Source organism: Dendrobates tinctorius, unplaced genomic scaffold, assembly GCF_039654945.1.
Source record: "Dendrobates tinctorius isolate UK_male_01 unplaced genomic scaffold, ASM3965494v1 ptg000586l, whole genome shotgun sequence".
NCBI classification, from domain to species: Eukaryota; Metazoa; Chordata; class Amphibia; order Anura; family Dendrobatidae; genus Dendrobates; species Dendrobates tinctorius.
Genome location: NW_027362244.1, coordinates 42501 through 69997, shown reverse-complemented (window position 1 = coordinate 69997; position 27497 = coordinate 42501). Strand labels below are relative to the sequence as shown.

General features: G+C 46.7%; 1 protein-coding gene across 1 annotated transcript in view; it reads right to left on the bottom strand.

The window, feature by feature from the left end:
* The window catches only part of LOC141078717 (ubiquitin carboxyl-terminal hydrolase 25-like), a 64845-nt gene that overhangs the window by 2505 nt on the left and 34843 nt on the right, over positions 1-27497 (bottom strand). Inside the window, exons 8-14 of the mRNA XM_073565211.1 lie at positions 27431-27497; positions 25742-25944; positions 25115-25185; positions 21523-21751; positions 10608-10808; positions 8828-8967; positions 6520-6633 (exon numbers count right to left, since the gene is read on the bottom strand). The exon at positions 27431-27497 is cut by the window's right edge and continues 95 nt beyond it. Of these exons, the coding sequence (XP_073421312.1) occupies positions 6520-6633; positions 8828-8967; positions 10608-10808; positions 21523-21751; positions 25115-25185; positions 25742-25944; positions 27431-27497 (1025 nt within the window). The remainder of the gene's footprint in view (positions 1-6519; positions 6634-8827; positions 8968-10607; positions 10809-21522; positions 21752-25114; positions 25186-25741; positions 25945-27430) is intronic.

Sequence of the window (27497 nt, the reverse complement as noted above, 5' to 3'; positions counted from 1 at the left end):
GAAAAAGGCCTTCCAATGCCTATGGTAGATGCGGGAAGAGGCTGGTTTCCTGGCTTTGACCATCGTCTGAATCATCTGGTTGGAAAAAAACCTGATTCTCTTAAGGTTGCGGCCTCAACGGCCATGCCGTTAAATTCAGAGACCGAGAATCTCGTGGTAAAGGGGGCCTTGCGAGAGAAGATCCGGACGGTCTGGAAGCCTCCAGGGGACGTCCGCGAGCATGTTCACCAGTTCCGCATACCAAGGCCTTCTTGGCCAGTCTGGAGCCACAAGAAACACTGGCACGCCTTCCGATTTTATCTTCTTGACCACTCTTGGGATCAAGGCAAGAGGTGGAAACAGATAAGGGAGTTGGAACTGGGACCACGGAATTACTAGGGCGTTGCAAGCGACGGCTAGAGGGTCCCTGGACCTGGCTACGAAACGCGGAACCTTGTGGTTCATCCGAGATGCCATGAGGTCGACATCCGGATAACCCCAGCGCTGGCATATCTGATCGAAGACTGTGGAATGGAGAGACCATTCGCCTGACGCTAGGCTTTGGCGACTCAAAGTCGGCTGCCCAGTTTTGCACCCCTGGAATGTGAACAGCGGAGATTGCTGGAACGTACTGTTCTGCCCAGCGCAGTATCTTGGCCCCTTCTGACATCACTTGGTTGCTGCGCGTGCCGCCATGAAGGTTTATGTACTCCACAGCCATGGCGTTGTCCGACTGAATGCGGACCGGCTTGCGGACGAGAAGAGGTTGCCAGCGAAGAAGGGCCAGGAAGATTGCTCTGATTTTGAGAAGATCGATAGGGAGCAGAGCTTCCTGTGGATTCCAGCGTCCTTGGGCCGTTCTCTGATGGAAAAACCGCTCCCCAACCTAGAAGGCTGGCATCGGTGGTAATGACTTGCCACAGGAGCGGGAGGAAGGACCTCCCCTGGAGGACTGACGTAGGCATTGCCCACCAAGTCAGGGAATGCCTCACTCTGAGAGGGAGGAACATGGGGCGGTCTAAAGACAACGTCGTCTTGTCCCAAGCTGAGAGGAGGGACAGCTGAAGGGGTCGAAGATGAAACTGTGCAAAAGGCACTGCCTCCATGGAAGCCACCATCTTCCCCAGAACTTTCATGCAGAGCCGAAGGGGAATGGGCTTCGGCCGTTTGAGAGCTCGAATTTCTTTGGACACAGATGCAAATTTTTCCCTCGGAAGAAACACCCGGGCCGGATTCGTGTCGAATTCCATGCCTAGGAAGGTCAGACGCTGAGTGGGTCTGAGAATGGACTTTTCTTTGTTGACTAACCATCCGAGACGGCCGAGGGTATCCAGGGTTATGTGAAGACTCAGGAGACAGTCTTGACGGGACGAGCCTTTGAACAAGAGATCGTCCAGATAAGGGATGATGAGAATCCCCCTGGATCAAAGGATGGCCATGACCGTCACCATCACCTTCGTGAAAACACGGGGAGCAGAGGCTAGGCCGAAGGGGAGAGCCGTGAATTGAGAGTGATTTTCCTGAATCGCAAACCGAAGATATTTCTGATGTTGTAAACAAACAGGGATGTGAAGATAAGCATCCCGTATGTCCACAGAGCAGAGGAATTCTCCGGGTTCCATTGAGGCTATCACTGATCGAAGAGACTCCATTTTGAAGTGGAGAATCTTCACATGGCGATTGAGCAACTTGAGGTCCAGGATTGGTCGAAGGGTCCCGTCTTTTTTCAGGACTACGAAAAAATTTGAGTAGAACCTTGAAAACCGTTCGTCTGAGGGAACGGGGACAATCACTCCGGCGGAAAGAAGACGGCTTGAAAGAATCCTGGAACGTGGGACCGCTGTCTTGGGGGTCGAGACAGGAAAAAACGTCTGTTTGGCTGGGAAGCAAATTCGATCTTGTATCCGGATGCGATGATTTCCCTGACCCAAGCATCGTCGACAACAGACAGCCAAGCGTCCGCGAAAAAGGAAAGTCTGCCTCCCACCCTGGAAAAACTTCCAGGTGGGGGTGACCAGTCACTTGGAGGAGAACCTTGCTGGGTAGATTTTTCTGTGGACGAGAAGGCAGGAAAGGGCCTAAACGGCCGGAAACCCTTTCTGTTAAAAAAGCGTTTTGGCCGAGACTGAGGGAGAGAAGTGCTCTTACCACCAGTGGCATCCAAAATTATTTGAAGTAGCTTGGCTCCAAAGAGCCGAGAACCAAGGAAAGGCAGATTGGTAAGTGACTTTTTAGAGGTGGTATCTGCATTCCATGACTATAGCCAAAGGACTCGGCGTACGGCTACTATGTTGCTGTTAGTCCTTGCTACGCACCCAGCCGCATCCAAGGAGGAGGCTAAGAGGTATTTACCCGCATGATTAATTTGATCTGCCAGATCTGCCAGCTCGTCCTGGAGAGCTGCCGCTAAGATGCCTCTGCGAAGAGTTTTTGCCCAAGCTGAAATGACTTTTGCCACCCAGGAGGAAGCGAAAATAGGACAGAGAGAGGCGCCGGATGCCTCAAAAATAGACTTAGCCAGAGATTCTATCTGCCTGCCTGTTGGATCCTTAAGCGATGCCCCGTCCGGAAGGGATAGAACCGTCTTAGAGGCTATACGAGAGACGGGAGGATCCACCTCGGGGGCTTTGGTCCATTTTGTGAGCAGATCTACATCAAAGGGATACAGGACATCTAAGTACCTGCGGCCTGAAAAGCGTTGTTCAGGGTGTTCCCAATGTTTGGTTAGAGTAGTATCGAACTCCTTGTGGTTTGGAAGGGTTCGGGATGGAGGCCTCGCTCGTTTAAATGGAACAGAACATTCCTGAGGAGGAGGTTCGTCCTGCTTAATTTCCAAGGTTTGGAAGATGGCAGAAAGAAGACTATCGACCATATTCCGCGTTTTAGATATATTATCTGCTTCTGAACTAGATCCCGATTGGGGATCGTCGTCAGACCTAGGGTCGTCCTCTGAAGACGGAGAAGGACACCTGGGAGAAGCAGACGGGCCTAGCGAACTGGAAGACGAGACAGACAGAACATGCTTCCTAGAAATCCTACTCGGCCTGTCCCTCTGAAGGTCGCGGTCAGGTGTGGATGACTCACCCTGAGAGGCGGTCAGTGCACAGGTGGCTGTAGATAGCTGAGGCTAACGTTCTAGGACCTGGACCAGGGACTGAGAGACTTTAGTCAGATCGGAGACCGACTGGGACATTGCAACGGCCCACTCTGGGAGAGGGGAAGTGCCCTCATCCCAGGAATCGGTGTGCTCCTGAGAGGCCGACACAGCTGAAGGGCTGCAGGACAGGCAGAGGGGAGACGACTGACCTGACGCCCACTTCCTTTTACAGCGTGCACAAGAGTAGTGGATAACGGTGGGCTTGAAAGATAGCACCGTTGAAGAGTTAAACATAGGTATGTTGAGTACTATGGCTGCACTAAAGGTTGCACTAAATAGTAGGGCTGCAGAGGAGAGACAATTTTTCCATTAAGCGCCGAAGCCTACCGAAGTTCTGACGAGCTGGACCCTGACGTGTCCCCCAAGCAGCGCAGGAAGCCAGTGAAATTGCAGGAGGAAGCTGGCTGTGATCTCGGTGGGCGGCACTTGGCGTCGTGACGAGACTAGGCAATGGCAGAGGAGGGGCGCGGTAAAAATGGAGATTGACGTCCTTAAAAAGTAGCGCTGTGATTGTGTGAAATGGGCGCAAGAAAAAGCGCGCCCAGAGTGGAAATTCACGCCCAGAGAAAAGAGAGCGCGCTCAGAACAGGGAGGAGGGAGCGCACTGAAAGCGAAAGTGAAACCATGTCTCCCTCCCCGCCGAGCTCTTATACTAATGCCCGCGGCGCCGATAATAAAAGGTGAGCCTGCGTTGAACCGCTGCTTACAAGGACCCCCCTGTGTCCTAGTAGACCTTGTGTGCCTATTTCCCTGATCCTAGTATAACCGGAGCGCGGCTGCGATGTGAGGCGCGCGGCTGCAGTGGCGCGGCTGCAGTGGGGGAGTAGAGGCGGGAAATTCAAAGTTTGAAACCACTGCTTGTGAAAACATATGGGGCTAAAGGGATCGTTAGGATCTTACCTGACGTCCCTGAAGAGGATGACCGCAGGGGCATGCATAGCAGACAGGCCGCTGGGAGAGGTCCTCTTACCCGTGTCCCGTAGAAGACGGCGTCCTTTTGTTGGGAGCGATGGCGACTACCGTCTTCCTCTCAGCCCTGTCCTGGGATAGGGATGAGGAGTTGTTTTGGCAAGGACCGGCCACCTGTCGTCCGCCCATAGCACCGAATGGTGATATGGAAAAAGTCCTGCCTGCGGTACTGAGTGTTGCGATGTGGGCGACACCACACTGCTCGCTCAGCCGCATGATATGGGAAAGCAGGGTGAACATTTACCCCCTGTTTCCCGAAGTAGAATCTGGAAAATAAGTGGGAAAAGATTAATACACACACAAAACCTAAAAGAAAATGGTTAGATGCGGATCTGGGGAGATCCCGGTCCGCCTCCTACAGACACTAAGCACAAACTGAGGTACTTGGTATCTGTCGGTGGGTGTATACTGCCGGGGAGGAGTCAATTTTCTTGTTTTTTGCATAGTGTCAGCCTCCTAGCAGCAGCAGCATACACCCATAGTAATCTGTGTCCCCCAATAAGGCGATAAAGAAAAGAGGTTCCTCAGAAAAGTGGAAACCCCAACAATGGATAGAGGCTAAATGGTTTCATAAATTTATTAATGGGTATCCTTGAGGCTCTGACCACTGGAACCAGCACTGACCGGCCCGACGGCTGCATTCATTCCTTATGGAGCCATTGACCCCGGCACTTGGCCATTCCCAGCAGCCCCATGGAGAATGGATGAAGCAGGCTCCATTTTGTAAATGGGGATAAAAGTTTCCAGTCTTGAATAAAAGTTCACCCTTCTGATAATCTGTTCGGGTCCCAAAAGGTCAGACCCCCACCAATTAGTAAATTATCACCTGTCACATGTATAGGTGATAACTTGTTTTCACCAGACAACCACTTTAAAGAAATGTACCACACGATAGAATACCTCATTTTTAAATCACAACGGCATTGGGGGGGGAATTATCAAGCCTGGCGTTTTATACAGATACGACAAATTTACTCACAGGTGGTAATAGATACAGTGCATGTTTGGGCTGTCAGTTTACCAGAAAACGTGATCTAGGCCATCTATGAGTCGGCATCAAGGTACACTACAGTACAATTGATAAGTTGGAGTGTGCCAAGGCCAGCACAAAACCACTTTTTGCATCTTTCTTGAGACAGAGAATTGGAGAAGAGGGAATGATACAATTTCCCCCATATTATACTACCAAATCACCCTGTATACCGATACTTTGTAAAGCCTATAAGTGGTTTGTGGGGTAGTTGTGTACATTCACATTCAAGGGGACAATGGAGCAGAGAAGCTGCAGATGTTGGGTCTTTAACCTCAAAACGGGCAATCCATGTTCTCTCAAAAACTCCCATTTATCAGATTGGTGCAGGAGCATATGTCCAAAGCAGGGGCCTACACAACCCTGTTCCATCCTTGGCACACCCAGTTTAGTATAACACATGACCGCTATCATTTTTTTCCCCTTTATTCTCTCCCACCCGTTCCTATGTTTCTTACCTTCGCCACAATCTCTAGCATTATTATTACATTTTCCCCAGTTCTTGTCACCCACATTCCCTTCTCAAGTCTTGGGAAACCGTACAGTGGTTGTCCATGCTGGTGCGGCTCATTACTAATTTTATGCCTTTTACATACAACCAAGCCAACGAAAATACTACATAAACCAGACAAACCTTGCTGCCACGCCACCTCTATTTCCTAGAGATTTTTTCAAGCAATATCCAATTGAGGAAATGGCAGGACCTGACGTGCATACATAATATTACATAGGACCAGTCCTCCTATTGTGCAGCGCTGGGGGGGTCCCGAGTTCAAATCCCACCAAGTACAACATCTGCAAAGAGTTAGTATGTTCTCCCCATGTTCCCGTGGGTTTCCGCCGGGTTCTCCGGTTTCCTCCCACACCCCAAAAACATACTGATAGGGAATCTCGATTGTGAGTCCCAATGGGGACAGTGCTGATAATGTCTGTAAAGTGCTGTGGAATTAATGGCGCTATATAAAAGTGAGTAAAATAAATCATATTTTGGCAAAGATACAAACTGTCTGAACCCCAGAGATCTATACTCTAAGACCCATTGTGGGTTGGAAAACGGAGAGACAAACTGGTTATTGCACTGGTATTCTCTTGTGTAAGGTAGGAACAATTACACCAAAATTAAAAAGGAGAAAATGTTAATAATCACCACCCCCAAGCAGAACCCGGTGTCCCTCGCTGGCACGATGCATGCACACAAACGTTCTCCTAGCACCCATATGAGCAATGCCTGATGATTTGCAAATGCTAGTGCCATATTAGTTGAGTTTTGGTTGGCATGCCACGGTGGAGTAGTGAGTCAGGCAGCAAAACAAAAAGCGCCAGGGAGAGGGAAGAGATGGCACAATGGGGCGCCCAGCAGCCAAAATAAAATAATAAATGGTACCTCATCGTCATAACCCCCCTCCTCTGACTCAATAACAAAAGTGCCTATGTGAGGGATGGCCACCTCCACAACTCGCTGGCTAGGAGCTGTCGAGACTGAGGGGTTATCAGAGGGCTGCAGAGAAAAAGATTATGGGAATACAAAGTTAGCTCTGTTAACAGGTGCAGCGCAAAAACCCTTCCCCAATGTACACAGATTGAGACACACTGCTCTTATGGAAATATCACATACAATCAAAGGCATTGTATTATATATGTAATGATATTACTATTAAATAGGATGTAGAAAAGTTATTTCAGAATCAGCGCCCCCACTTGACCATGGGCGTTGTTTGGTATTGCAGCTGGGTCATCATATTTAATTGAATGCAATGCCAAACACAGCCTGGGGACAAGCTTCAGCTTTTCTAATGTCAATTGGCATCTATATTATTCCAATTACGCCATTAAATATGGAATCAAATAGAATTGTTTACGTGAAATTAATCTGCACTTGGTCCAAAATGCTTTAACTCTTTGATTGACCATATTATTCTGTCACTTTCAGATTATCATCGACTTAAGTACAACCACACTTACCCAAATTCAATATCATATTAATATCATATATGTGTGTAATGCTTTATCGTCCCAGTGAAGATGTAACATATAAATAGAATACAGGGACTCAATAAATGTGTATAAATCTGTATTTAAACATAATTATGGAATATTCGTGAAAAATTTCCATCATGTCAGTACTAAAAGAGCCACTCAAACAGCTCCCTATATCGCAGCTTCCTGGACGATTGTGATTGTAACTTCCCATCTCCAAGATGCTGTCCCAATATGTAGTAGGTAATAATATTAGCAAATACCTCCAATTAGAAATATAGTAGTTCTTCTGACTCGCTACGTCACCTACCCCATGTGCAGGGCATTGCATTAGCTTAGGTATTTATGGATACGACCACTAACCGCTAGCTGTCACTATATGAGTGGTCGTAACCATGGACACACCTAAGCTACTGCAATGCCTTGCACATGTGGTAAGCAACAGTGAATCAGAAGAACCATACATTTCTAATTGGCGAACATCATTATAATTACCCCTACCACATATTGGGATGTGATCTTGGAGATAGGAATACTCCTTTAAGGTCAAATGTCCTCTTGGGTCAACAGTGTAAGTACATTTCCAGGTTCTCCATGTGCTTAGGCTTTAAGAGTAAAACAATGGAGAAGTATCAGTCTGTTGTTCTACAACACTGACCGGTCAGTACCTTCAGCAGGTCAGGGAGAAGAATGCTGATCTACAACACTGACCGGTCAGTATCTTCAGCAGGGCAGGGACAAGCCTGCTGATCTACAACACTGACCGGTCAGTACCTTCAGCAGGTCAGGGAGAAGCCTGCTGATCTACAACACTGACCGGTCAGTATCTTCAGCAGGTCAGGGAGAAGCCTGCTGATCTACAACACTGACCGGTCAGTATCTTCAGCAGGTCAGGGAGAAGCCTGCTGATCTACAACACTGACCGGTCAGTATCTTCAGCAGGTCAGGGAGAAGCCTGCTGATCTACAACACTGACCGGTCAGTATCTTCAGCAGGTCAGGGAGAAGCCTGCTGATCTACAACACTGACCGGTCAGTATCTTCAGCAGGTCAGGGAGAAGCCTTCTGATCTACAACACTGACCGGTCAGTATCTTCAGCAGGGCAGGGACAAGCCTGCTGATCTACAACACTGACCGGTCAGTATCTTCAGCAGGTCAGGGAGAAGCCTGCTGATCTACAACACTGACGGGTCAGTATCTTCAGCAGGTCAGGGAGAAGCCTGCTGATCTACAACACTGACCGGTCAGTATCTTCAGCAGGTCAGGGAGAAGCCTGCTGATCTACAGCACTGACCGGTCAGTATCTTCAGCAGGACAGGGACAAGCCTGCTGATCTACAACACTGACCGGTCAGTATCTTCAGCAGGTCAGGGAGAAGCCTGTTGATCTACAACACTGACCGGTCAGTATCTTCAGCAGGGCAGGGAGAAGCCTGCTGATCTACAACACTGACCGGTCAGTATCTTCAGCAGGGCAGGGACAAGCCTGCTGATCTACAACACTGACCGGTCAGTATCTTCAGCAGGTCAGGGAGAAGCCTGTTGATCTACAACACTGACCGGTCAGTATCTTCAGCAGGGCAGGGAGAAGCCTGCTGATCTACAACACTGACCGGTCAGTATCTTCAGCAGGTCAGGGAGAAGCCTGCCCATACTGAGCGCTACGGAGCAGTGACCACCAAGAGATTAAAAGGAAATGATGAAAGCTCCTCTAACCGTTTGCAGGACAACCTCCGGACCTTTGTCTTCAGACTCGGTGACGGCCTGGGTGATTGCACTAGTGGTTTCTTCTTTTATCTCCGTAGTCAGCTCGGCTCTCGTGGGTTGCTCCATGTACTCAGGATCTTTCAGAGGGGCTGGGTAGGGGCACAAATGTAATATGAATGGCATGTGGTTAAATCAATTATGTCCTGATAACAGTCTAAAGCCCCCGTTACACATAACGATGTCCCAGTGATCCCACCAACGATCCGACATGATGGGATCGCTGGTGAGCCGTCACAGACAGCCCCAGCGATCAGGACCAGTGACGCTGGACGCTGGTTTCTAATGTAAACGTTGGGTATCCAGGAGCCGTGGCTCCTGGATACCCATTGTTTACCTTGGAAACAGGCGTGTACATCGGTTTCCAAGGTAAACAGCGGGTATCCAGGAGCCGCGGCTAGTGGATACCGGACGTTTACATTAGAAACCAGCGTTGCTGATCTCTCGCTGCCACACGCAGCGATGCGCGCTGGCCAGTGGGAGACCAGCAATCGAAAAACGGCCCTGGCTGATGCTGCACGATCTGCGATAGCCGGCAGGGGGGCCGGTCGCTGATCCCCGTCACACACAGCGATCTCGCTGATGTGTCACAAAATCAGCTATCTCGCTAGCAAGATCGCTGTGTGTGACGGGGCCTTAAGTAACTGCGATCTCCATCAATTAGTATGACGAACTCCGCACATAATGCATTACAGGGAATTCATGGCTTGTAATGGGCACCATGTAATATTTCATTAGGGGCACTACAGAGATACTGAACACTTATTTCCAGAATCCCTTACAGATTTACAGCTGAACGATGGCAAGCTTTTCACTCTGTGATATGTTTATTGCCAGGAAACCTTTTACAGCAGATCGGTCACCAGATTTCCCCATAAAAAACTGTATACAATAGATAGATTTCTTAGTCTTGATTAGACTCTGAAAACCTACATCAGAATAGTTGCAGAATCCTAATATTAAGATGAAGAGTGAGAGCTCATCAGTCCAAATATATTCAATCTCTGCAGGACCAGTTTGACTGAGAGCTGCAGATTGTACTGAGTGGTGTGAGATCTGAGCAGCAGCAGAGAGGAGGTTACTGAGGAGCGGGCTATCAGGCTAGGTGGGCACAGAAGATTAAGCCCTTCTGACATTGATTTTCACAAAAGTTCACCAGCCTCATCCGGTCTAGGATCTACTCATAATTTAGGCATTTTTTATTGTGATTTTGGATGGAAAATCTGCTTTAACAAACGCTCTACATTTTAACAAAATTAAAAACTAGTAACTTAACAAATCATAGGCTAATTTTTTTTTAGTGATGGTCTAGAATAGTCTATCAATATGTGATTAGTGGGGGTGCGACACCTGGCACTCCTGCTGATTAGCCCCATTACTGGTGCCAGCTGGAAGTTCTCAGATGCTGTCATAATAATAGCACAACAGCGCCATCATTTCTATAGTGGCCGCGGTCTGGTATTACAGATCCACACGCTAATTCAAATAAATAGTTTCCCAATGGGATAGTTAATTCCAGAGTAAGAAAATTATATGGAAATGTACAGATAACACATTAATAGCCAATCCAAAGGATAACCTCAGGAAGGACGCTCACGCATTTGTGACACGCTTGCTCCGTCTAGTCACTTGCTGCCATGTATATATTATACAGGTTATAGGAACATTTGCTATTACAGAATAAAGGCACAGCAAAAAAACAAAAAATATATATATATATAACTTAATATACCAGGAACTGAAGATGGAGTCGGCTTCAAAGTTTTCTGTGCAAGCAGCATCTTCTCTTGTTCAGCTTTCCGGAGCTGCTCCTTGTCCCATTCTTCAAGTTCCTTTTCAAATCTTCTGTTGTCTTCCTTGACAAATTCCTTTAAATCAGGGGGTAAGGTGTCCATCCCAGTAAGAACCTGACCCGTCTCCTTGTCGTACTCCTCTAGAATAGAAAAAATGAAAAACAATTTATCTTTTATGGGCGAAACCAGAAAATAGAATGATATCCAGACTTCCTACAAGTGGCACAGATCTGTGAACACGTCTACTCCAAGGAGCAGATCTTTGTACTACTGACGACAATAGGAATAACACAGTAATCTAATATAATTGGAGGGTGGAGGGGATGCACAGGACTAAAAGTTAAAAAAAAAAAAAATATGCAGTTATCTTACTAAATGAAAATTTGTGCAACTTTCTAATACATTTTTAGGTTGAAAGCTTCACCAATTTCACAATCTCTTCTTGCAGTCAGTAAATGTAGATAAAACTTTTCCTGTCATTTCAAACAACAAAGAGGAGCATGTGCTTACATGTGCTTATAAAGGGGTTTCTCAAATTTGGAAGTGATCCCCTATCAAATTGATAAGGTCATAAGGTGCCGGTTGAAGGGCCTTCGACCACTGGAGCGATGGTCGATCATGTGCACTGCCGCTCCATTCGTGCATTTGGGAGGACCGAAGACCAACCATGGCTAGTCGAGAAAGTCCAAACTTGAGATGTTCAAGATCTCGGCTTTCCACCAGTGATTGATCAAATGCGACGGCGAAGAGCAGATGCCTCAAAACTATAACTGAAAACAAATTATACAGCTGCAAAACTCTTCATCACACACTAGACTTCCCAGCAAAAGTGAAAACACATTTTAATTTTCCAGAGTCCAATACAATATTAAAGGCAGATCTTGAATAGACTGGGGGAGAAAAAAGAAAAAAAAAAACAGAAAAAACCCCCCACAAAACTAAAGAACAACACAGCAATAAAAAATTAATTGAGACTATACTGTAATAAATGGTTACATTTACAGCCTTCCTGACATAGGACGTCCATGTTTGTCACATGTTGGGTGTCACCGGGTGGAGTGGATCAGGATCTGGCACATGCCTGTAAAAAGCCCCATAGACTAACGCCGCCAGGATCTAGCGATCACAGAAAGCTTGGCAACCTTCTAACGTGTACTTGACATCCCAACTTTCGCACGGTCGATCCTTTGTTTTTGGCCAAGATAAGCCGCCATGAGAAGAGCCTGGCCACGGCTCTGTAATAAAGAGCACAGGCCCGCTCCTGTTCTTGGAGGAGAGACAGCTGTCAGCCCAAAGATCAGCCACACCATCTTTTAGTCAACTATCAATTGTGTACATGACTCCTTTATCAGTTCTAAGATCAATGAAATAGGAAAAAAAAAAGGACCTTGATGGGATGGGGTTAAATCTACCTTAGACCATTGTTGGATCCTTGTACTGCAGGGACATAATCTGCTTCCATGAGGCTCTACTATGGTACAATTACAGGTTTCCTTTACTTTTCTTATGAACAGATTAGTATGCAATATACCCAATTTATAAAAAATAAAATACATAGAATGCTTATGAAACCTGATAAGACGGAATTAAAAAATTTCACCCTCAGAACTTTGAGTATTTTTTTTTTTCAAAATGCTTGTAGAACAAGTGCAAACAGTTTCCTTACGTTTGGAGCAGGATCATCCAATTGTCCATTTGCAGTGCGCAGTTTTACATGATCGCCAGCAGACAACAGTTTTGCCGGTCGCCAGTCGTTTAATACCTTGATTGCACAGGCTGAGTGCTCTTCAGGTGCAAACTGAATGATCTGTAATAGGCTGCCACCGTTCTCGGCAGCACAGGTCCTGTTTACCCAGAATAATGTGCTGTCAAGAATGATGATCTTTTGGGTGACCCGAAAGATCATTTCTCCCAATGAAAAATGCTTTGCCCATTCGTGTGTTCAGTAGCCTATTTCCAATGGACGATCTTGCAGTGAAAATGGACCTTTAGTAATCGCACATTTAGACAAATAAATGATTGTAGAATGAGTGTCCATAGGAATCCTCATTCCTGGTTATTGGCCCATGTAAATATGCAAGTGAGCACTCTTGTTCATTAGATAATTGGATTGTTTATGCCAATATAAAAATCAATCATTATCGGCGGCACATCACCAGAGGTAATGAATAAGCTACCAATAAACTCATGCTATAGAGTGGAATCATGGTATTTTGTCTCCATTATGGTCTGTGGCCACATGTAGACAGATAAAAAAGTGCCACTTGTTATATTCTTAAGGTGCATTTAGAAGTGTGTTTGCTAAGGTGCATCAACGGGCCTAAATTAGCACTGCTAAATGAACTTTAAGAAAGTCTTCTTGAGACTTGTTGTGTCTGTCCTCACTCCAACTCTTTGCAACAAGCATTTACAGTTCAGTAAGTCATCAGTCACCCGGTGGTAAAGACCCTTTAGGACTGATTTACTCTTCTCCACAACTTTATCCCTGACCTGTCTGATGTGTTCCTTTGCTTTACTGTTCTCCACAACTTTATCTCAGACCTGTCTGGTGTGTTTCTTGATTTTCACGATGCTGTTTGATCATTAATGCTCTCAAGCAAACCTCGGAGGCCTTCACAGAACTGTAGTTATAATTAGAATAAATTACAGAAAGGTGGAGTCAATTTACCAATTATGTGACTTCTGGAGGCAATTGGTCTCTAAGAATTTTATTTAGGTGTATCAGACTACAGGGGGCTCTATCCAAATGCACGTCACGAATTTCAGATATATATGTTTAAAATAATTACAAAGCCATGTATAATTTACTTTACCCTTCGCAAAAAATTCCAATACAATACATTTAAATTTCTGAGTGTAATGTGAAAAAAATGTGGAAAAGTTCACGGGGTATGAATAAATTTTCAAGGCACTGTACAGCTTGCAGTCTGAAATCCGGTGACAGATGAAGCTGAATGTTTTACAGTGGCCCTCACAGTCCCCTGATCTGAACATCATTGAAAATCTGTGGCTAAACCTCAAAATAGCAGTGCATGCAAAATGAGCCATGAATCTCACAGAACTGGATGCATTTTCCAAGGATTAATAGATGAAAATCCAATGAAAGACTCTGAGGGACACAGAGACCGTGGGTGTTATGCTGCTGCCACTAGGAGGACACTAAGTAAACCAGAAAAAAGTTAGCTCCTCCCCTGCAGTATACACCCTCTCGCTGGCTGGGATTTCTCCAGTTCGGTGAAAAAAGCAGTATGAGCATAAACAGTCAACAATAACCATAACTATGTCAAAGCCTAAGAATGCTAGGTTGGTTCGGAGAAAAGGATTTTACGGTGGGTACACAAAAATCCCTATTTCTCCTACGCCTCATTGGGGGACACAGAGACAGTGGGACGTCATAAAGCAGTCCCTGGATGGGGAGCATGCATCTGCTAATACCCCAGGTACCTCTGAGGTACTGCCGACGGCAGACTGCGTCTGCAGAGAGCTGCATCCGCAGAGGACTGAGAATGAATTAGGCAATGTTTGTAAAGGTATGCAGGTTGGATCAAGTCGCAGTCTTGCGGACAGGCCTGAGAATGAATTTGGTAATGTTTTGTAAAAAGTACGCAGCCTGGACCAAGTCGCAGCCTTGCAGACCTGTTCTGCCGAGGCCTGGTGCCGAATGGCCGAAGAGGCGCCCACTGACCGGGTAGAGTGCGCCTTAATCCCCACTGGGACAGACACGTTCCTGACACGGTAGGATTCCTGAATCACCAAGTGAATCCACCTGGCTAGCGTTGCTTATGACGCGGCTAGACCCATCCTATGCCCCTCTGGAAGCATGAACAGGGCATCTGACTTGTGGAAGGGAGCCGTCCGCGAGATGTACCGTCTCAGCGCCCTAACCACATCCAGGGTGTGGAGGGCCTTCTCAATGCGATGGACTGATGCCGGACAAAAGGAAGGCAAAACAATTTCCTCGTTGAGATGGAAAGAGGAGACTACCTTGGGCAGGAAGGACGGGGACGTCCTGAGGACTACCTTTTCCTGATGAAAATTCAGGAACGGTGAGCGGCAGGACAGGCTGCCAATTCCAAAACTCGTCCGACTGACGTAATTGCCACTAGAAAGACCACCTTCCAAGAGAGGACGGACAGTGACACGTCCTGCAGCGGTTCGAAAGGAGCCTCCTGTAAGGCCCCGAGAACCAGGTTAAGATCCCATGATTCCAATGGCCTTCTATAAGGAGGCGTGACATGGGAAACTCCCTGAATGAACGTCTTGACCTGAAGTTTGGTGGCAATTTTGCGTTGGAAAAGCACTGACAAGGCCGAAATTTGGCCCTTGAGCGAGCTAAGCGCGAGGCCTGATTTTAATCCAGATTGAAGGTATTCCAATATGGCCGGAAAGGAAAAACACCAGAAGTGATCGACTATGATCCTTGTACCACGAAAAGAAGGTTTTCCAGGTGCGGTGATAGATGCACATAGACACAGGCTTCCTAGCACAAATCATGGTGCAAATCACGTCATGAGAGAACCCAGCCTGTGCTAAAATCCAGGATTCAACGGCCACGCCATCAAAGACAGGGCCCCGGAGTTCTGATGGTAAATCAGGCCCTGCGAGTGTAGATCCATGCGATCTGGAAGTCGCCAGGGGACGTCGGCAACTAGATGTATTAGTTCTGCATACCATGCTCAGCGCGGCCAATCTGCTGCGACTAGGATCACTGGTACTCCCTCCACTCTGATGTTCTTGATGACCCTCGGAAGCAAGGGAAGATGTACGGGAGCCGGAACCGGTGCCATGGCAGAACTAGGGCACCCGCTCCGATGGCGCATGGATCGGGCAATGAACCGAGGAACCTTGTTGCTTAGTCTTGAGGCTATGAGATCCACATCCGGAGTCCCCCAACGATGACAAATCTGCTGAAAGACTTCCGGATAAAGAGACCACTTCCCCGAGGCAATGCCTTGGCGACTGAGAAAATTTGCCACCCAATTTTCTACGCTAAGCTCAATGGAGGATGTGACTCACTTCGTGCACGGCCATCCTGCTCTGGGTACCTCCCTGGCGGTTGATATACGTTACAGCTGTGGCGTTCTTGGATTGGATCCTGATGGGATGACCTGCGAGGAGATGGTGGAAACTCCGTAGAGCTAATCTGATCGCTTGTATCACCAAAATGTTGATGGGGAGACGTGACTCTCGGGTTGACCAATGACCCTGTGCCGTGTGGCGACGAAAGACCGCACCCCAGCCGAGGAGACTTGCGTCGGTGGTTACTACCAACCATCTTACTGGGAGAAAAGACCTACCTTGTTTCAGGGAGGACCTCAGTGTCCAACCACCTGAGGGCTTGCCTGACTCGCAGGGACAGAGGGATCCGACGGTCCAGGGAGAACGGGTTCTTGTCCCAAGCTAACAGCAACGCGTGTTGTAAGGGACGGAGGTGGAACTGTGCAAATGGAACTGCTTCCATCGCTGGCTGCCATCATCTTTCCGAGAACTCTCATGCTGAAACGAATGGAGTGAGAAACCGGTCGGGAAAGAGTCCGCGCTGCCTGTTGTAAGGCTTGGGTCTCTCCTGGAGGGAGAATGACCAACCCGTGGGAAGTGTCCAAGATCATTCCTAAAAGGGAAATCTGCTGAGCAGGTTTTGGGAAAGACTTTTCAAAGTTTATCTTCCACCCCAGGCGAGAAAGTGTATTTACTGTTATCCATGGATTCCTCGCAGGCTGGAAGGGACGGACCCTTGATGAGCAGGTCGTCCAGATACGGTAACACCACCACTCCCCGAGAGTGGAGAATGGGCATGACAGCCCCGAGAGTCCGAAGGGCAAGGCAACGAACTGGAAGTGTTCCTCGTGAATTGCAAAACGCAGGAACTGCTGGTTGGACGGGTAGATCGGAATGGGAAGGTAAGCGTCCTTGATGTCGATGGATGCTAGGAACTGTCCTTTTTCCATGGAAGTGAAAACTGATCGGAGAGATTCCATTCGGAATCGCCGTACCTAGACAAACTGATTTAACAGTTTGAGATCCAGAATGGGTCGTATCGTCCTGTCCTTTTTTGGAAACAAAAAAAGGTTTGAATATAATTCCCTGAACCTTTTGTGATGAGGGACCGGAATGATGACTCCGTCCCTTAGCAGAGCCTGAACAGCCCGAAGGAAGGCTCTTCGACTTTTTCTTGGGGGGAGAGGAAAGGAAAAACTGAGTTGGAGGGTGAGAAGAAAATTCTATCTTGTATCCGGAGGACACCAGCTCCCTGACCCACTTGTTGTCATTGGGTAGATCTAGGAGATCTGGCTCCCCTAGATCCAGAAGCCCTATAGTCCTGGGTTTTCAAGAGCGGTTAGGTCTGTATGAGACCTGGGAGCCTTTGTCTCCGCGCGGGGACCGACCTGATACAGAAGAGAAGGTAGAGGAGGACCAATGAGAATTGTTGCGAGAAGATCGAAAACGTGTCGGCTGTTGGTTGCGAAACGGCTGAACAGTCCCTTTTGTTGAGGAAGGAATTTACTTTTTCCCCCGGAAGTATCAGAAATGAGCTGGTCCAGTTTCTCTCCAATAAGACGACCCGTTTGAAAGGGGAGAGAAATCAACGATCTTTTAGGTGTGGCATCTGCCCGCCAGCCACGGAGCCATAGGGCTCTTCTAATGGAGATCGCATTAGCGGCAGTTTGAGCCGCGCAATTGGCGGCATCAAAAGAAGCGATAACTACAAAGTCCGCTGTGTGAATTATCTGCCTGGCGACAGTGGTTGCCTCTGAAGAGTGATGCCCTGGAAGTAATCAAGACTTCTGCCCAAGCGGCCATTGCCTTAGTGACCCAAATTGCCGCGAAAGATGGAAAAAACGCTGCTCCTGAAGCCTCAAAAAACTGAACGGGCAAGGTAGTCAATTTGACGATCGTAGGGGTTTCTGACTGAGGAACCCTTGGATACATATAGGAGCATTTTAGAAGCAAGACGCGATACAGGAGGGTCCACCGGAGGGGACTGTAACCAATCCTACATTAGGTCTGGATGAAAAGGGTATTTAGCCTGAGCAGACTTTTGCCCGGTGAACCGCTTATGTGGCCGATCTCTGTTTCTGGACGGCTGGTAAATAACCTGCACACACGCTAGGTTTTCTTAAATGAGATAGGCTGTGCTGGAACGGGAATATTTTCCTCATCCGTCCTGCTGACGGATTCTATCAGAGAATCAAGAGACTCTTGATCAGTTGGGGGACTCTGAGGGGCTGACGTGTCAGATTCTAATTCAGAGTCGTGCTCGCTGGAAACCTCAGGAGAGGGCGAATGAGAGACAGGAGTCGCCGATGCTGAGGCGCGAATGTGACTAGGGGACGCGTCATGGGTCCACTTCCTAGAGACCTGACCATCCCTCGGACGAGTATGGCCCCTGCTGGTGGACGGTTCCCGGCCGAAGCCAGAGCCCTCCTCGGGAGGTAAGGATGCTTTCTGACTTAAAGAGTCTCCCCGGAGGGAGAGTATGGCCTGGGTCAGAGACTCCACCGACCGTGACAGGCACGCAGCCCACTCAGGGGTACTAAACGCAGGAGGCCCGTCAGCAGCTGCGGCGATGGACGTTGGAGCGCAGGTCAGGGCGCAGTCTGGGTCGCAGTCCGTGCATAACGGATTAGACTGTGCACTGGGTAAGGCAGACTTGCAAGTGGTACACACAGTAAAAAACGCAGTGTGCTTCTTAACAGCCCGTTTAGCCTCCTTAGATTGAGGCATAGCGCTCCTGAAAGGGTTAACGGCAGAGCTGTCTGCAGGGAATGTACCGGGAAAGGGTTAAGTTTTAATCTGAGGCAGATGCAGCTTACCCACGGTCCCGTGCTGTGTCCCCCGGGAGGAAAAAAACGGTGGCCCTGTGGTGTCACCCGGTATCCAGCTGTCCAGAGCAAGCATAGCGCTTCTGAAAGGGTTAACGGCAGCTGAAGATATGGCCCCCGAGATTAGAATTGCGCGTCTCGTAGGTAATGAGAGAAGCCAAGAGGAGAGGGTGGCAACGTTAGCGCGGGCGGCGCTAATCAAATTGCGGCCTAGTAGGCCGGAAAAGCCGGGGACTAAATTTTAGGCGCCGGGGAAGGGGCGGCGCTAGTGGGCAGCACCATTTAAATTGCGGCCTAGCCGGAAAAGCCGGGGACTATATTTTTGGCCTACCAGAGCGCTGAGAGCGGGGGGGGGCGCGTCGCTGACGTTGAGTCAGCGCTTCTCCCGGGCGGCAGGACCCGACCCCATACCTCCACTCCTGTGCTAAGGCGGGTTGTCGCTGTCCGGGGTCTTTCAGCTGTCTCATCCTCCGGGAGATGTAGCAGAGCTGGAGGTGGTCTTAAAGGGGTATTGCTCAATCGATCCACGCTGTGGTAGGGGGATGGAGAGCTCTGGGGCTGATTCAGGGCATCCAAAAAGTGCTGCTCAAGTCCTTCTCCATGCACTCCTGTGCTACGTCCTGTTGCGCTTGCCCTTGTATCCGTGGAGTACCGACCGTAAGGGAACCATCGTCAGAGGAATCAGCTCCATTCGTCGCAGGAAAGTGTACGGGAAGGTATACTCCGCGTACTTGCCTGTTGTTGGTTCAGGGGAGAGCAGGCCGTAGAAAGGAACCGTCGCCCCCTTCACACCGTTAATTAATAAATAAAAATTTACAGAAAATTCAAAAATAAAATAAAAACGGTGGGGTCTGAAACCAGACCCAAGTGCCTCCTACAGACACTAAGCAAAGAACTAGAGAAATCCCAGCCAGCGAGAGGGTGTATACTGCAGGGGAGGAGCTAATTTTTTTTTCTCGTTTACTTAGTGTCCTGTCCTCCTAGTGGCCAGCAGCATAACACCCACTGTCTGTGTCCCCCAATGATGCGTAGGAGAAAGCTATGATGACAACACATAACATCCTGGCCTAAAGGAATTTCTGCCAACTTTACTGGCATTTGGCCATCTCCAACACTGGCTCCAGAGAATGGAATTCTCTGTAATAAAACTTCTGTGTGGTATGTGCATATCTCAGTTTAATTCTACTTCATTTTAGCCCAAAAAGAAAAAATCCATCTAGTAGCATGTCCCACACAGAAAATCGCTGGAGTGTCAATTTCTATTACGCTCTTGTACATCTACACTATGGACGAGAGGGTCTCAGCATTTGTGAAAACATGAGAAATGTGCCATGAATTTACAATGATCCGGGCTGAATAATAAAACTGCTGACATGTCACGAGGAAAATAAGTGAAAGATTTTCCCTGATTTTGGGTGTCTCATTGCCCTACTTACAAAATATCCCTGCAACTATAATGCAGATATATTGAGCTTCAAATGCAAAAGTTGCTGGAAAAACCTGTGACCGTGACATTGTGGGAAGCTCCAACAAAGAGGATATCAGAAGAACACAAGTTTTGCTTTGTTCCTTTTTGTGAATAGCCTTAAAAGGGGTGGTCGTCTTTTAGAAAACTTTATGCCATTTGCTGTGTGTGTTATTTACAAAATAGAATAGAATAAAATCTTAGCGTTGCAAGGGACCTCCTGGGTCATTTGATCCAACCCCCTCTGCTCAAAGCAGGATTCATTAAATCATCCCAGAGAGATGTCTGTCCAGCCTCTGTCAGATGATTTCCATTGAAGGAGAACTCACCACCTCTCGTGGCAGCCTGTTCCACTCATTGATCATCCTAAAAATCGCCCTGGATTTTCCATTGCTGTCTCAGCCAGTGTTAGACCTGGCAAGGGCAAATAGTAATACCGTGATCCCTTATAGCCGTGACAGTATATGGCATAACGATTTCTCAGAGTATAAGCTCAGCCAATAGAGGAATTAACCTGAGTCTAGAGATCTCTACTACAAATTAGTTTCCGTGTAGTTTACTAGATGAGTTGTCTCGTGGCGACACTATTGATTGCACAACCACTTTACACCAGAGGACTTCAGAACATCAACACTCCAATGTTTCTCCACGGTCAGAAGATAAGCCCCTCATTCTAACAGTTGGGCCACGTATCTCTACTTTGTAGTACACTACCTTTCGCGGGTATTGTTCTCATCCTCTCGCAATGGACCTGGGGTGTTGGGAACACCTAGTGATTAGGGGACCATGGTATGAGTTTTCCCATATTAACAGTATAGGAAAAACGTCTGACCCCTTGGTGGTCAAAAATGGACATTACTACTCCATTCACGCATCTCATCTCCATTGACACAGGGCATCTTGGGACCCTATTTTCGAGGATCAGTGGGGCTGCACAGGCACATCCACTGAGCGATCTGTAACAACTTGTCCTCTGCACTTAGGATGCCATTGCCCTCGCCAACACAGGTCCTTTTTACAATGGATGACGAGCTATTGAGAGTGATGAACCAAAAGATCATTTCACTGGATGAATGAGCGTTTTACGAACCTGTCGTGATGTACTATTTAACTTCAGATATAGGGTTAAATAGCGTTATAATTTTGCCTGGCCACCTTACTGTAATCAAGGCTGCCAGGACGAAACAGACTTCTATCCTCATGGAAGCTGCTCACTTCCAGTCAGAGGCGTGCACGGAGCGATTACAGACATCGTTCACAATACTCTGCAGCGTAATTGTGCAAAGTGAGATGTCAATCACTGTGCCATGGAGTGATGACAGTGTGAGCAATGACTGTTAGCGCTCCGTGCACGCCCATATGACTGGAAGCGAGCAGTCCCCCAGGATACACATTCATTTCCTCCCAGGAGCTGTTCTGTCAGCACGATGGCCTGGCAGTATATAAATGCTATTTACCTTCAGACTGACCCTATAGCTGCAGGTTTAGAGTGTTTTTTTGCACAACAGGTTCCCTTTTAGACACAGTCTTGATCCAGATCCAGCTGTGTTCATCCGCTATAATCACCTTGTATCAGGTGCTGTTCCCCATCATTAATGTACATCAGACAATAAGCACTGGCATTCCTGTAACCGCCAAAGGAATCGCGCTCCAGCTCCTCCCACGAGGATTTCGTCACCGAGATGTCGTTATATTTCATCCACCGCTTTTCATTGTGATCAAATATATACGCCCAATAGTGGCCGGCGTTCGCTTGTCCTTCATGAACCAACACAGCGTGTAACCGGTATGGGACCTAGGGAGGGGAGGGAAAAATAAAACGATTTTACAGATCATTTTGGCTTAAAAAATAAACAGAACACAAATATACAACTGGTAAGATATGGGTGTCCAACACATTGATCATGGAGGATTCAAACATTGCTTATGTGACTCTTATAGGGGTACGGTGACTTGACCTTTACGGAACATCTGTAAGAGTCGCATGGGCCATGGTCTCTTGTCTAAGTCAGTAAATTAGGTTTCTCGGGATTTGTGTAGGATGTTAACCTCTGCAGATGATTTTCTCTATGGCCGCGCACTTCAAGATGAGACAGACTTACAGCGTTGACAAGGAAGGATTCAGTCCATGTAAAATAAATTGGATTTTACTGATGAATTTTATAGGACTATTATACAGAGGATGGCAGGTACGTGGCCTGTTTATTTAATCTTCTGTGTATATATTATGAGAAGCTGGAGAAATACCATTGGCTCAAAGGAGAACTGGAGAAGATGTGGAAGGTGAAGGCAACAGTGATTCCAGTGGTGATAGGAGCACTTGGAGCAGTGATCCCTAAGGTGGGAAAATGGCTACAACAGATCTCAGGAGCAACATCTGAGCTCTCTGTCCAGAAAAGCGCAATGCTGGGAACAACCAAGATCCTGCGCAGAACCGGCAAACTCCCAGGCCTCTGGTAGAGGACCCGAGAATGAGAAAGGACAACAAAGACCACCCCCCAGTGGGGGTGAAAAGGAAGTTTTGTTTTTTTTTAAATTACAAACAGGAAAATGGTCAGATGCAAAGGTTTGGGCACCCTTGGAGATTTGTGTGCTCAGATAACTTTGACCAAGGTTTCTGGCCTATATTAGCTTCTTAGGGTTACGGCTCGTTCACATCACCATTAAAAAAAAGGCCAGGTGATGCAAATTTCCCAGCTTTATAAAACCCAGCCTACTCTAACCTTGTACACAAAAATAACAGCCATGGGTTCCTCCAAGCAGCTGCCTAGCACTCAAACTGAAAATTTTTTCAGCCCACAAAGCAGAAGGCTTTAAGAAGATAGCAAAGTGTTGCCAGGTTGCCCTTTCCTCAGTTCAAAATGTAATTTAGAAATTGCAGTTAACAGGAAGAGTGGGAGGTCAAGATAAAGTCTGGAAGACCAAGCAAAATATCTGTGAGAGCTGCTCATAGGATTGTTAGCGATACAAATAAGAACCCCCGCTTGACTGGAAAAAACCTTCAGAAAGATTTAGCAGACTCTGGAGTTGTGGTACATTGTTCTACTGTTCAGAGACACCTGCACAAATATGGCATCATGGAAGCATCATCAGAAAAAAAAACCTCTCCTGCGACCTCACCCTAAAACTCAAGTGTCAGAAATATGCAAAAGGACATCTAAACAAGCCTGATGCATTTTGGAAAGAAGTCCAGTGGACCAATGAGGTTAAAATGGAACTGTTTGACCACAATGATCAAAGGTATGTATAGAGGAAAAAAGGGCACAGAATTTCAAGAAAAGAACATCTCGCCAACCATTAAGCATGGGGATGGTCAATCATGCTTTGGGGTTGTGTTGCAGCCAATGGCACGGAGAACATTTCACAGGTAGAGGGAAGAATGGATTCAATGAAATTTCCACAAATTCTTGATGCAAACGTAACACCATCTGTAAAAAAGCTGAAGATGAAAAGCGGATGGCTCGGATTAGTCATGAGCGAACGTGCTCGGATAAAGTGTTATCAAAGCATGCTTGTTTGCTGAGTCTCTTTGGAATGCTATAAAAATACGAGTCCCGACGCCTGCATGTGTTGCAACTTTTTGAAAGCCACAATACATGCAGGGTTTGCCTAACAAACAGGCTATCCCTGCATGTGTTGGGGGACGGTATAAAACCTTACCCGAGCACGTTCGCTCATCAATAATAATGATCCTAAATACACGTTAAAATCCACAATACACTACCTCAAAAGACGTAAGCTGAAGGTTTTACAATGGCCCTTACAGTCCCCTGATCTGAACATGCATACAAAATGAGCCATGAATCTCACAGAACTGGATGAATTTTCCAAGGAAGAATAGATGAAAATTCAATGAAAGACTCTTGTCTGGCTACAAAAAGCATATACAAGCTGTGATACTAAAAGGGGGTGCTACTATGTGCTAACCATGCAGGGTGACCAAACTTTTGATTTGGCCCATTTTCCTTATTGTGATTTTTAAAATGTAAAAGATTAAAATTAAATAATAATAATTTTTTTTTTGGCCTACAAAGCAAAGGAAATGTGTCATCTTTAACTTTAGGTCTTTAAGAGATGATTACATGTCAAATTAAATCTTATATAATATACAGCAGCTACACAAATTAGCTGACACTGCCCCCTATCGTTCCCAATAGTACTTACCCTTTCCTCTTGCCTGCAGCTCTCACACAGTATGTAATCTGTGCCCTAGCTTGGCTTTTTCCATCTAACTCCAATTCCAGTTTACACAGCCTCTCTCCCTGTTGCCCTTGTGGTCTCAGGGTCCCCAAAAACGAATGGCTACCTTTCTGTTGAACCACTTTAGTCGCTCCATCTTTCCGGGAGTTCTGTCCTGGACCCAGGTTCTGCCAGCTGCACTCCAGATTCTCAGCCACATATCAAAATCTGGTATTTTTGTCCTTCATTACACACACACACACACACACACACACACACACACACTCTCTCTGTATGCGGCCTTGTTCCTTACCTCTCCATGTCTCACTAACTAACTCTAAATTTCCAACTGATCTCTAACAGCACCCAGGAGTCTTCCTGATTTTGGGGCATACTTAAAGGAGTTGTCCGATGAACAAAGCACATTATAATCACTAGATCTTGGAATAATTTGGTATGTTAAAAAATGTGCCCCTGCTGTGTATTGTGTAATTGCTGTGTCAGACCATGTAGAGCTGCTCCAGTTCATGGTTGGCTGTGGCTCCTGGCTGGGTTGTGGGGGGGGGGGGGGGTGACTTGTGAGGGAACCTGCCTGAGGTATCACAGGAGCAAGTGTATCTGCAGTGTCTCTATTCCTGTGAGCTGATCAAAATCAAGTCAATGACATATGAGCTCGACCTATACAGGGGGAGTTCAGGGCTTATATGGAGGTCTATAGACTGCAATAAGAGAGCAGATAAAGGTGGTGGCTTTAATTTATAATGGGAAAACCAGGTGCTAGGTACCCATTAAGAAGACGACATCTTCACTGCTAAGCTCAGACCACAGACCAAGGTAAGATGTCTCTTTGGCATAACAAGCAATTCACTTGACATAAAATATTAGACTGTGGGCTATAAAAAGATGTACAGGGCTTGTGGTTATGTAGGGGGCTACGCGTGCCCATGTATTTATTGCTCTGTAGGAAATTATAACTTACTTGTGTCATCAACTTGTCCGAATACATAAGTTCTATGGTCCGGTGTATTCTACCTATACTGTCCTGCAAGTCTGAAAACACAACGTGAATATACGTAAATAACGGCAAATTTACAGGTGATAATGAAAGCAGATTATTAATGTGATAAACCACAATATATAAGGCACCTGCAGTAAGTTTAGCACTTATGAAAAAATTCTGTGATACGTACAAAAGCAGATTATGTTAGAAGAGTATGAAGAATTATGGCACATTCTCCGGACCGATGTGAGTCCCACCCCGGGGAAACCCTCCCATCCGGCTTGGGCACATCAGCTGAAGCATGAATGAGCAGGTGGCCGCAATTGTACATGGCTCTTGCCATTCATATCACACTCATCTTTTACAGGGTTGAATACTTCTGCCAGATGATTACTGCTTTATTTCACATAAGGCATTAGGGATTTTTAGTTCTAGCAGTAATCGAATATAAAAAGTCGTAAATAAGTATCGGTTGGATAGCGCTGAAGAGAAAACCCATCTTATTTGAACAACCTTCGTTTTCCTTGAAAGCAACCCTTGACTAGTGATTTAACCACTGTGGCTTGTATATTTGGCACATATTTGTTAATGGAAAGGCCCCCATACCTCTTGTATCAGTTTCCACTTCTGTCCTCCACCGATGCAAACAGCCCTCTAGTACGGTCAGCTCCTCGTCGGTTATGTGCCGCGGTGCAGGGTGCATAGGTAAATCCGGAGGTATTCTGGACTGCGTGAATGGTTTGTGAATGACAGTGCGCTGGCTGGCTTGTGTCTCACCGGATGAAGACGTCCCCTGATGTTCCATTGTGCTGGAAACGTGCAGAGTGTGGAATCCAGCATTAAAGTAGGCAAAATAGAACTTCTAATTCATTCTTTAAAAACGTTCTATTCAGAAGCGTATTAAAAAAAAAAAAGCTGTTTGTATTCCAAGCCCTAATGCGTCAATCAACACATCATGGATTATAAAGATAAATATTGAACAATCTACCCGAAAATTAGAAGACAGTCCAAGCTGTTTCAAAACAACGATCTTCAGATTAGGGGGAGGTAGACATCTTATATGTTACTCTTAGTCCAAAGATTCCCAGCTTTTACTCCTGATGTGTTTCCTTAAAAGCCATCTGATTCATCAGGGGAGTAGAATAATATTGCGCAGCCTAGTCCCTGTCTTCTCCGCACATAAATCCTCACAGTAGCGAGTGATCCCACAGTTACAGAGCACCCAATTGCTACTACAAACTATACAAGATGATGATGATCTGCCAGTGATCCAGCTTAACATGCAATTCAGGCACTGATGCAATAGTCGGAGGGGTTCAATGCACTTCAATAGTGAGCGCACAATCAGTAAATCGGTCATAGTAAGAGGTTTCTGTCAATATCTATAGGAGCCAATTGGTACCCTTCGTGAGCCAGTTGGGACCCTGTTTCTGATTATACAGCTTGTGCATGTATTGTCAGCACAGAGAACACATCTCTGGGGTCCTACAACGTATCTCAATGTAATATACGCATGTCAGAAACTCCTACTGGTGAACAGTGTTCTAACAAAGCTTGTGGGCCCTAAAGAAATCTCCCACAGGGCCCTAACCTTTCAGGTGTCTTTAATAGTTTTGGTCGTCTTATTATGTGCGCCAAACGGACCTTTTGGCCTCCACAAGCTCAAGACCTGGGTGCAAGTGCACTCCCTATAGTTGCACCCCTGCTGGTGGAGGTCTAAGTTCTGTGGTATCCACCAACAACTGATTAAGTAACCACAACCTATTTTGGATCCTGTAAGCCGCTTGTGGATTAAATTAGAGCTCCAGAGTGACTTTTGGCCACGATTAAAGAGGTTTTGTGGTATCGCTCACTTCCGAATAGGGAGCTGAGCGGCGCTGATGACACTGAGACTATACCAAGTGTGCACGATCAGCAGGTATTCTTACAAGTGCCCAATGCTAAAGAGTAAGACAGGTCTGCGATACAAGATGATGGCACGCGCGTCGTGGTAGGCATCCTTAGATGCCACATCCTCCGCATGAGGATGGAAATGCCCCATTAAGATCAAAAATACCATGCTGCCAGGTGTGAGTAAAGACAAAGAACGAGGTCAATTCACCAGGGATCTCCGGCACAGCGAGGGGCAATCCAGCCTCTCAGGATAAGCAAAAATTGTATCACCTCCCCCAATAAGGACTTACACGACTTTTATTGTAACTGGAATCAAACTTCATCCGTTTCAGCAGTTTACGGTGTGATATTACTGAACAGGAAGACCAAAAAGAAATGCGATGATTGTGATGGAGACCTTACCTTTGCATGGGCTGTGAGGCCACAGAAGCACTAGGGGGGGCACTTGTATCAATATCCTCCACAGGGG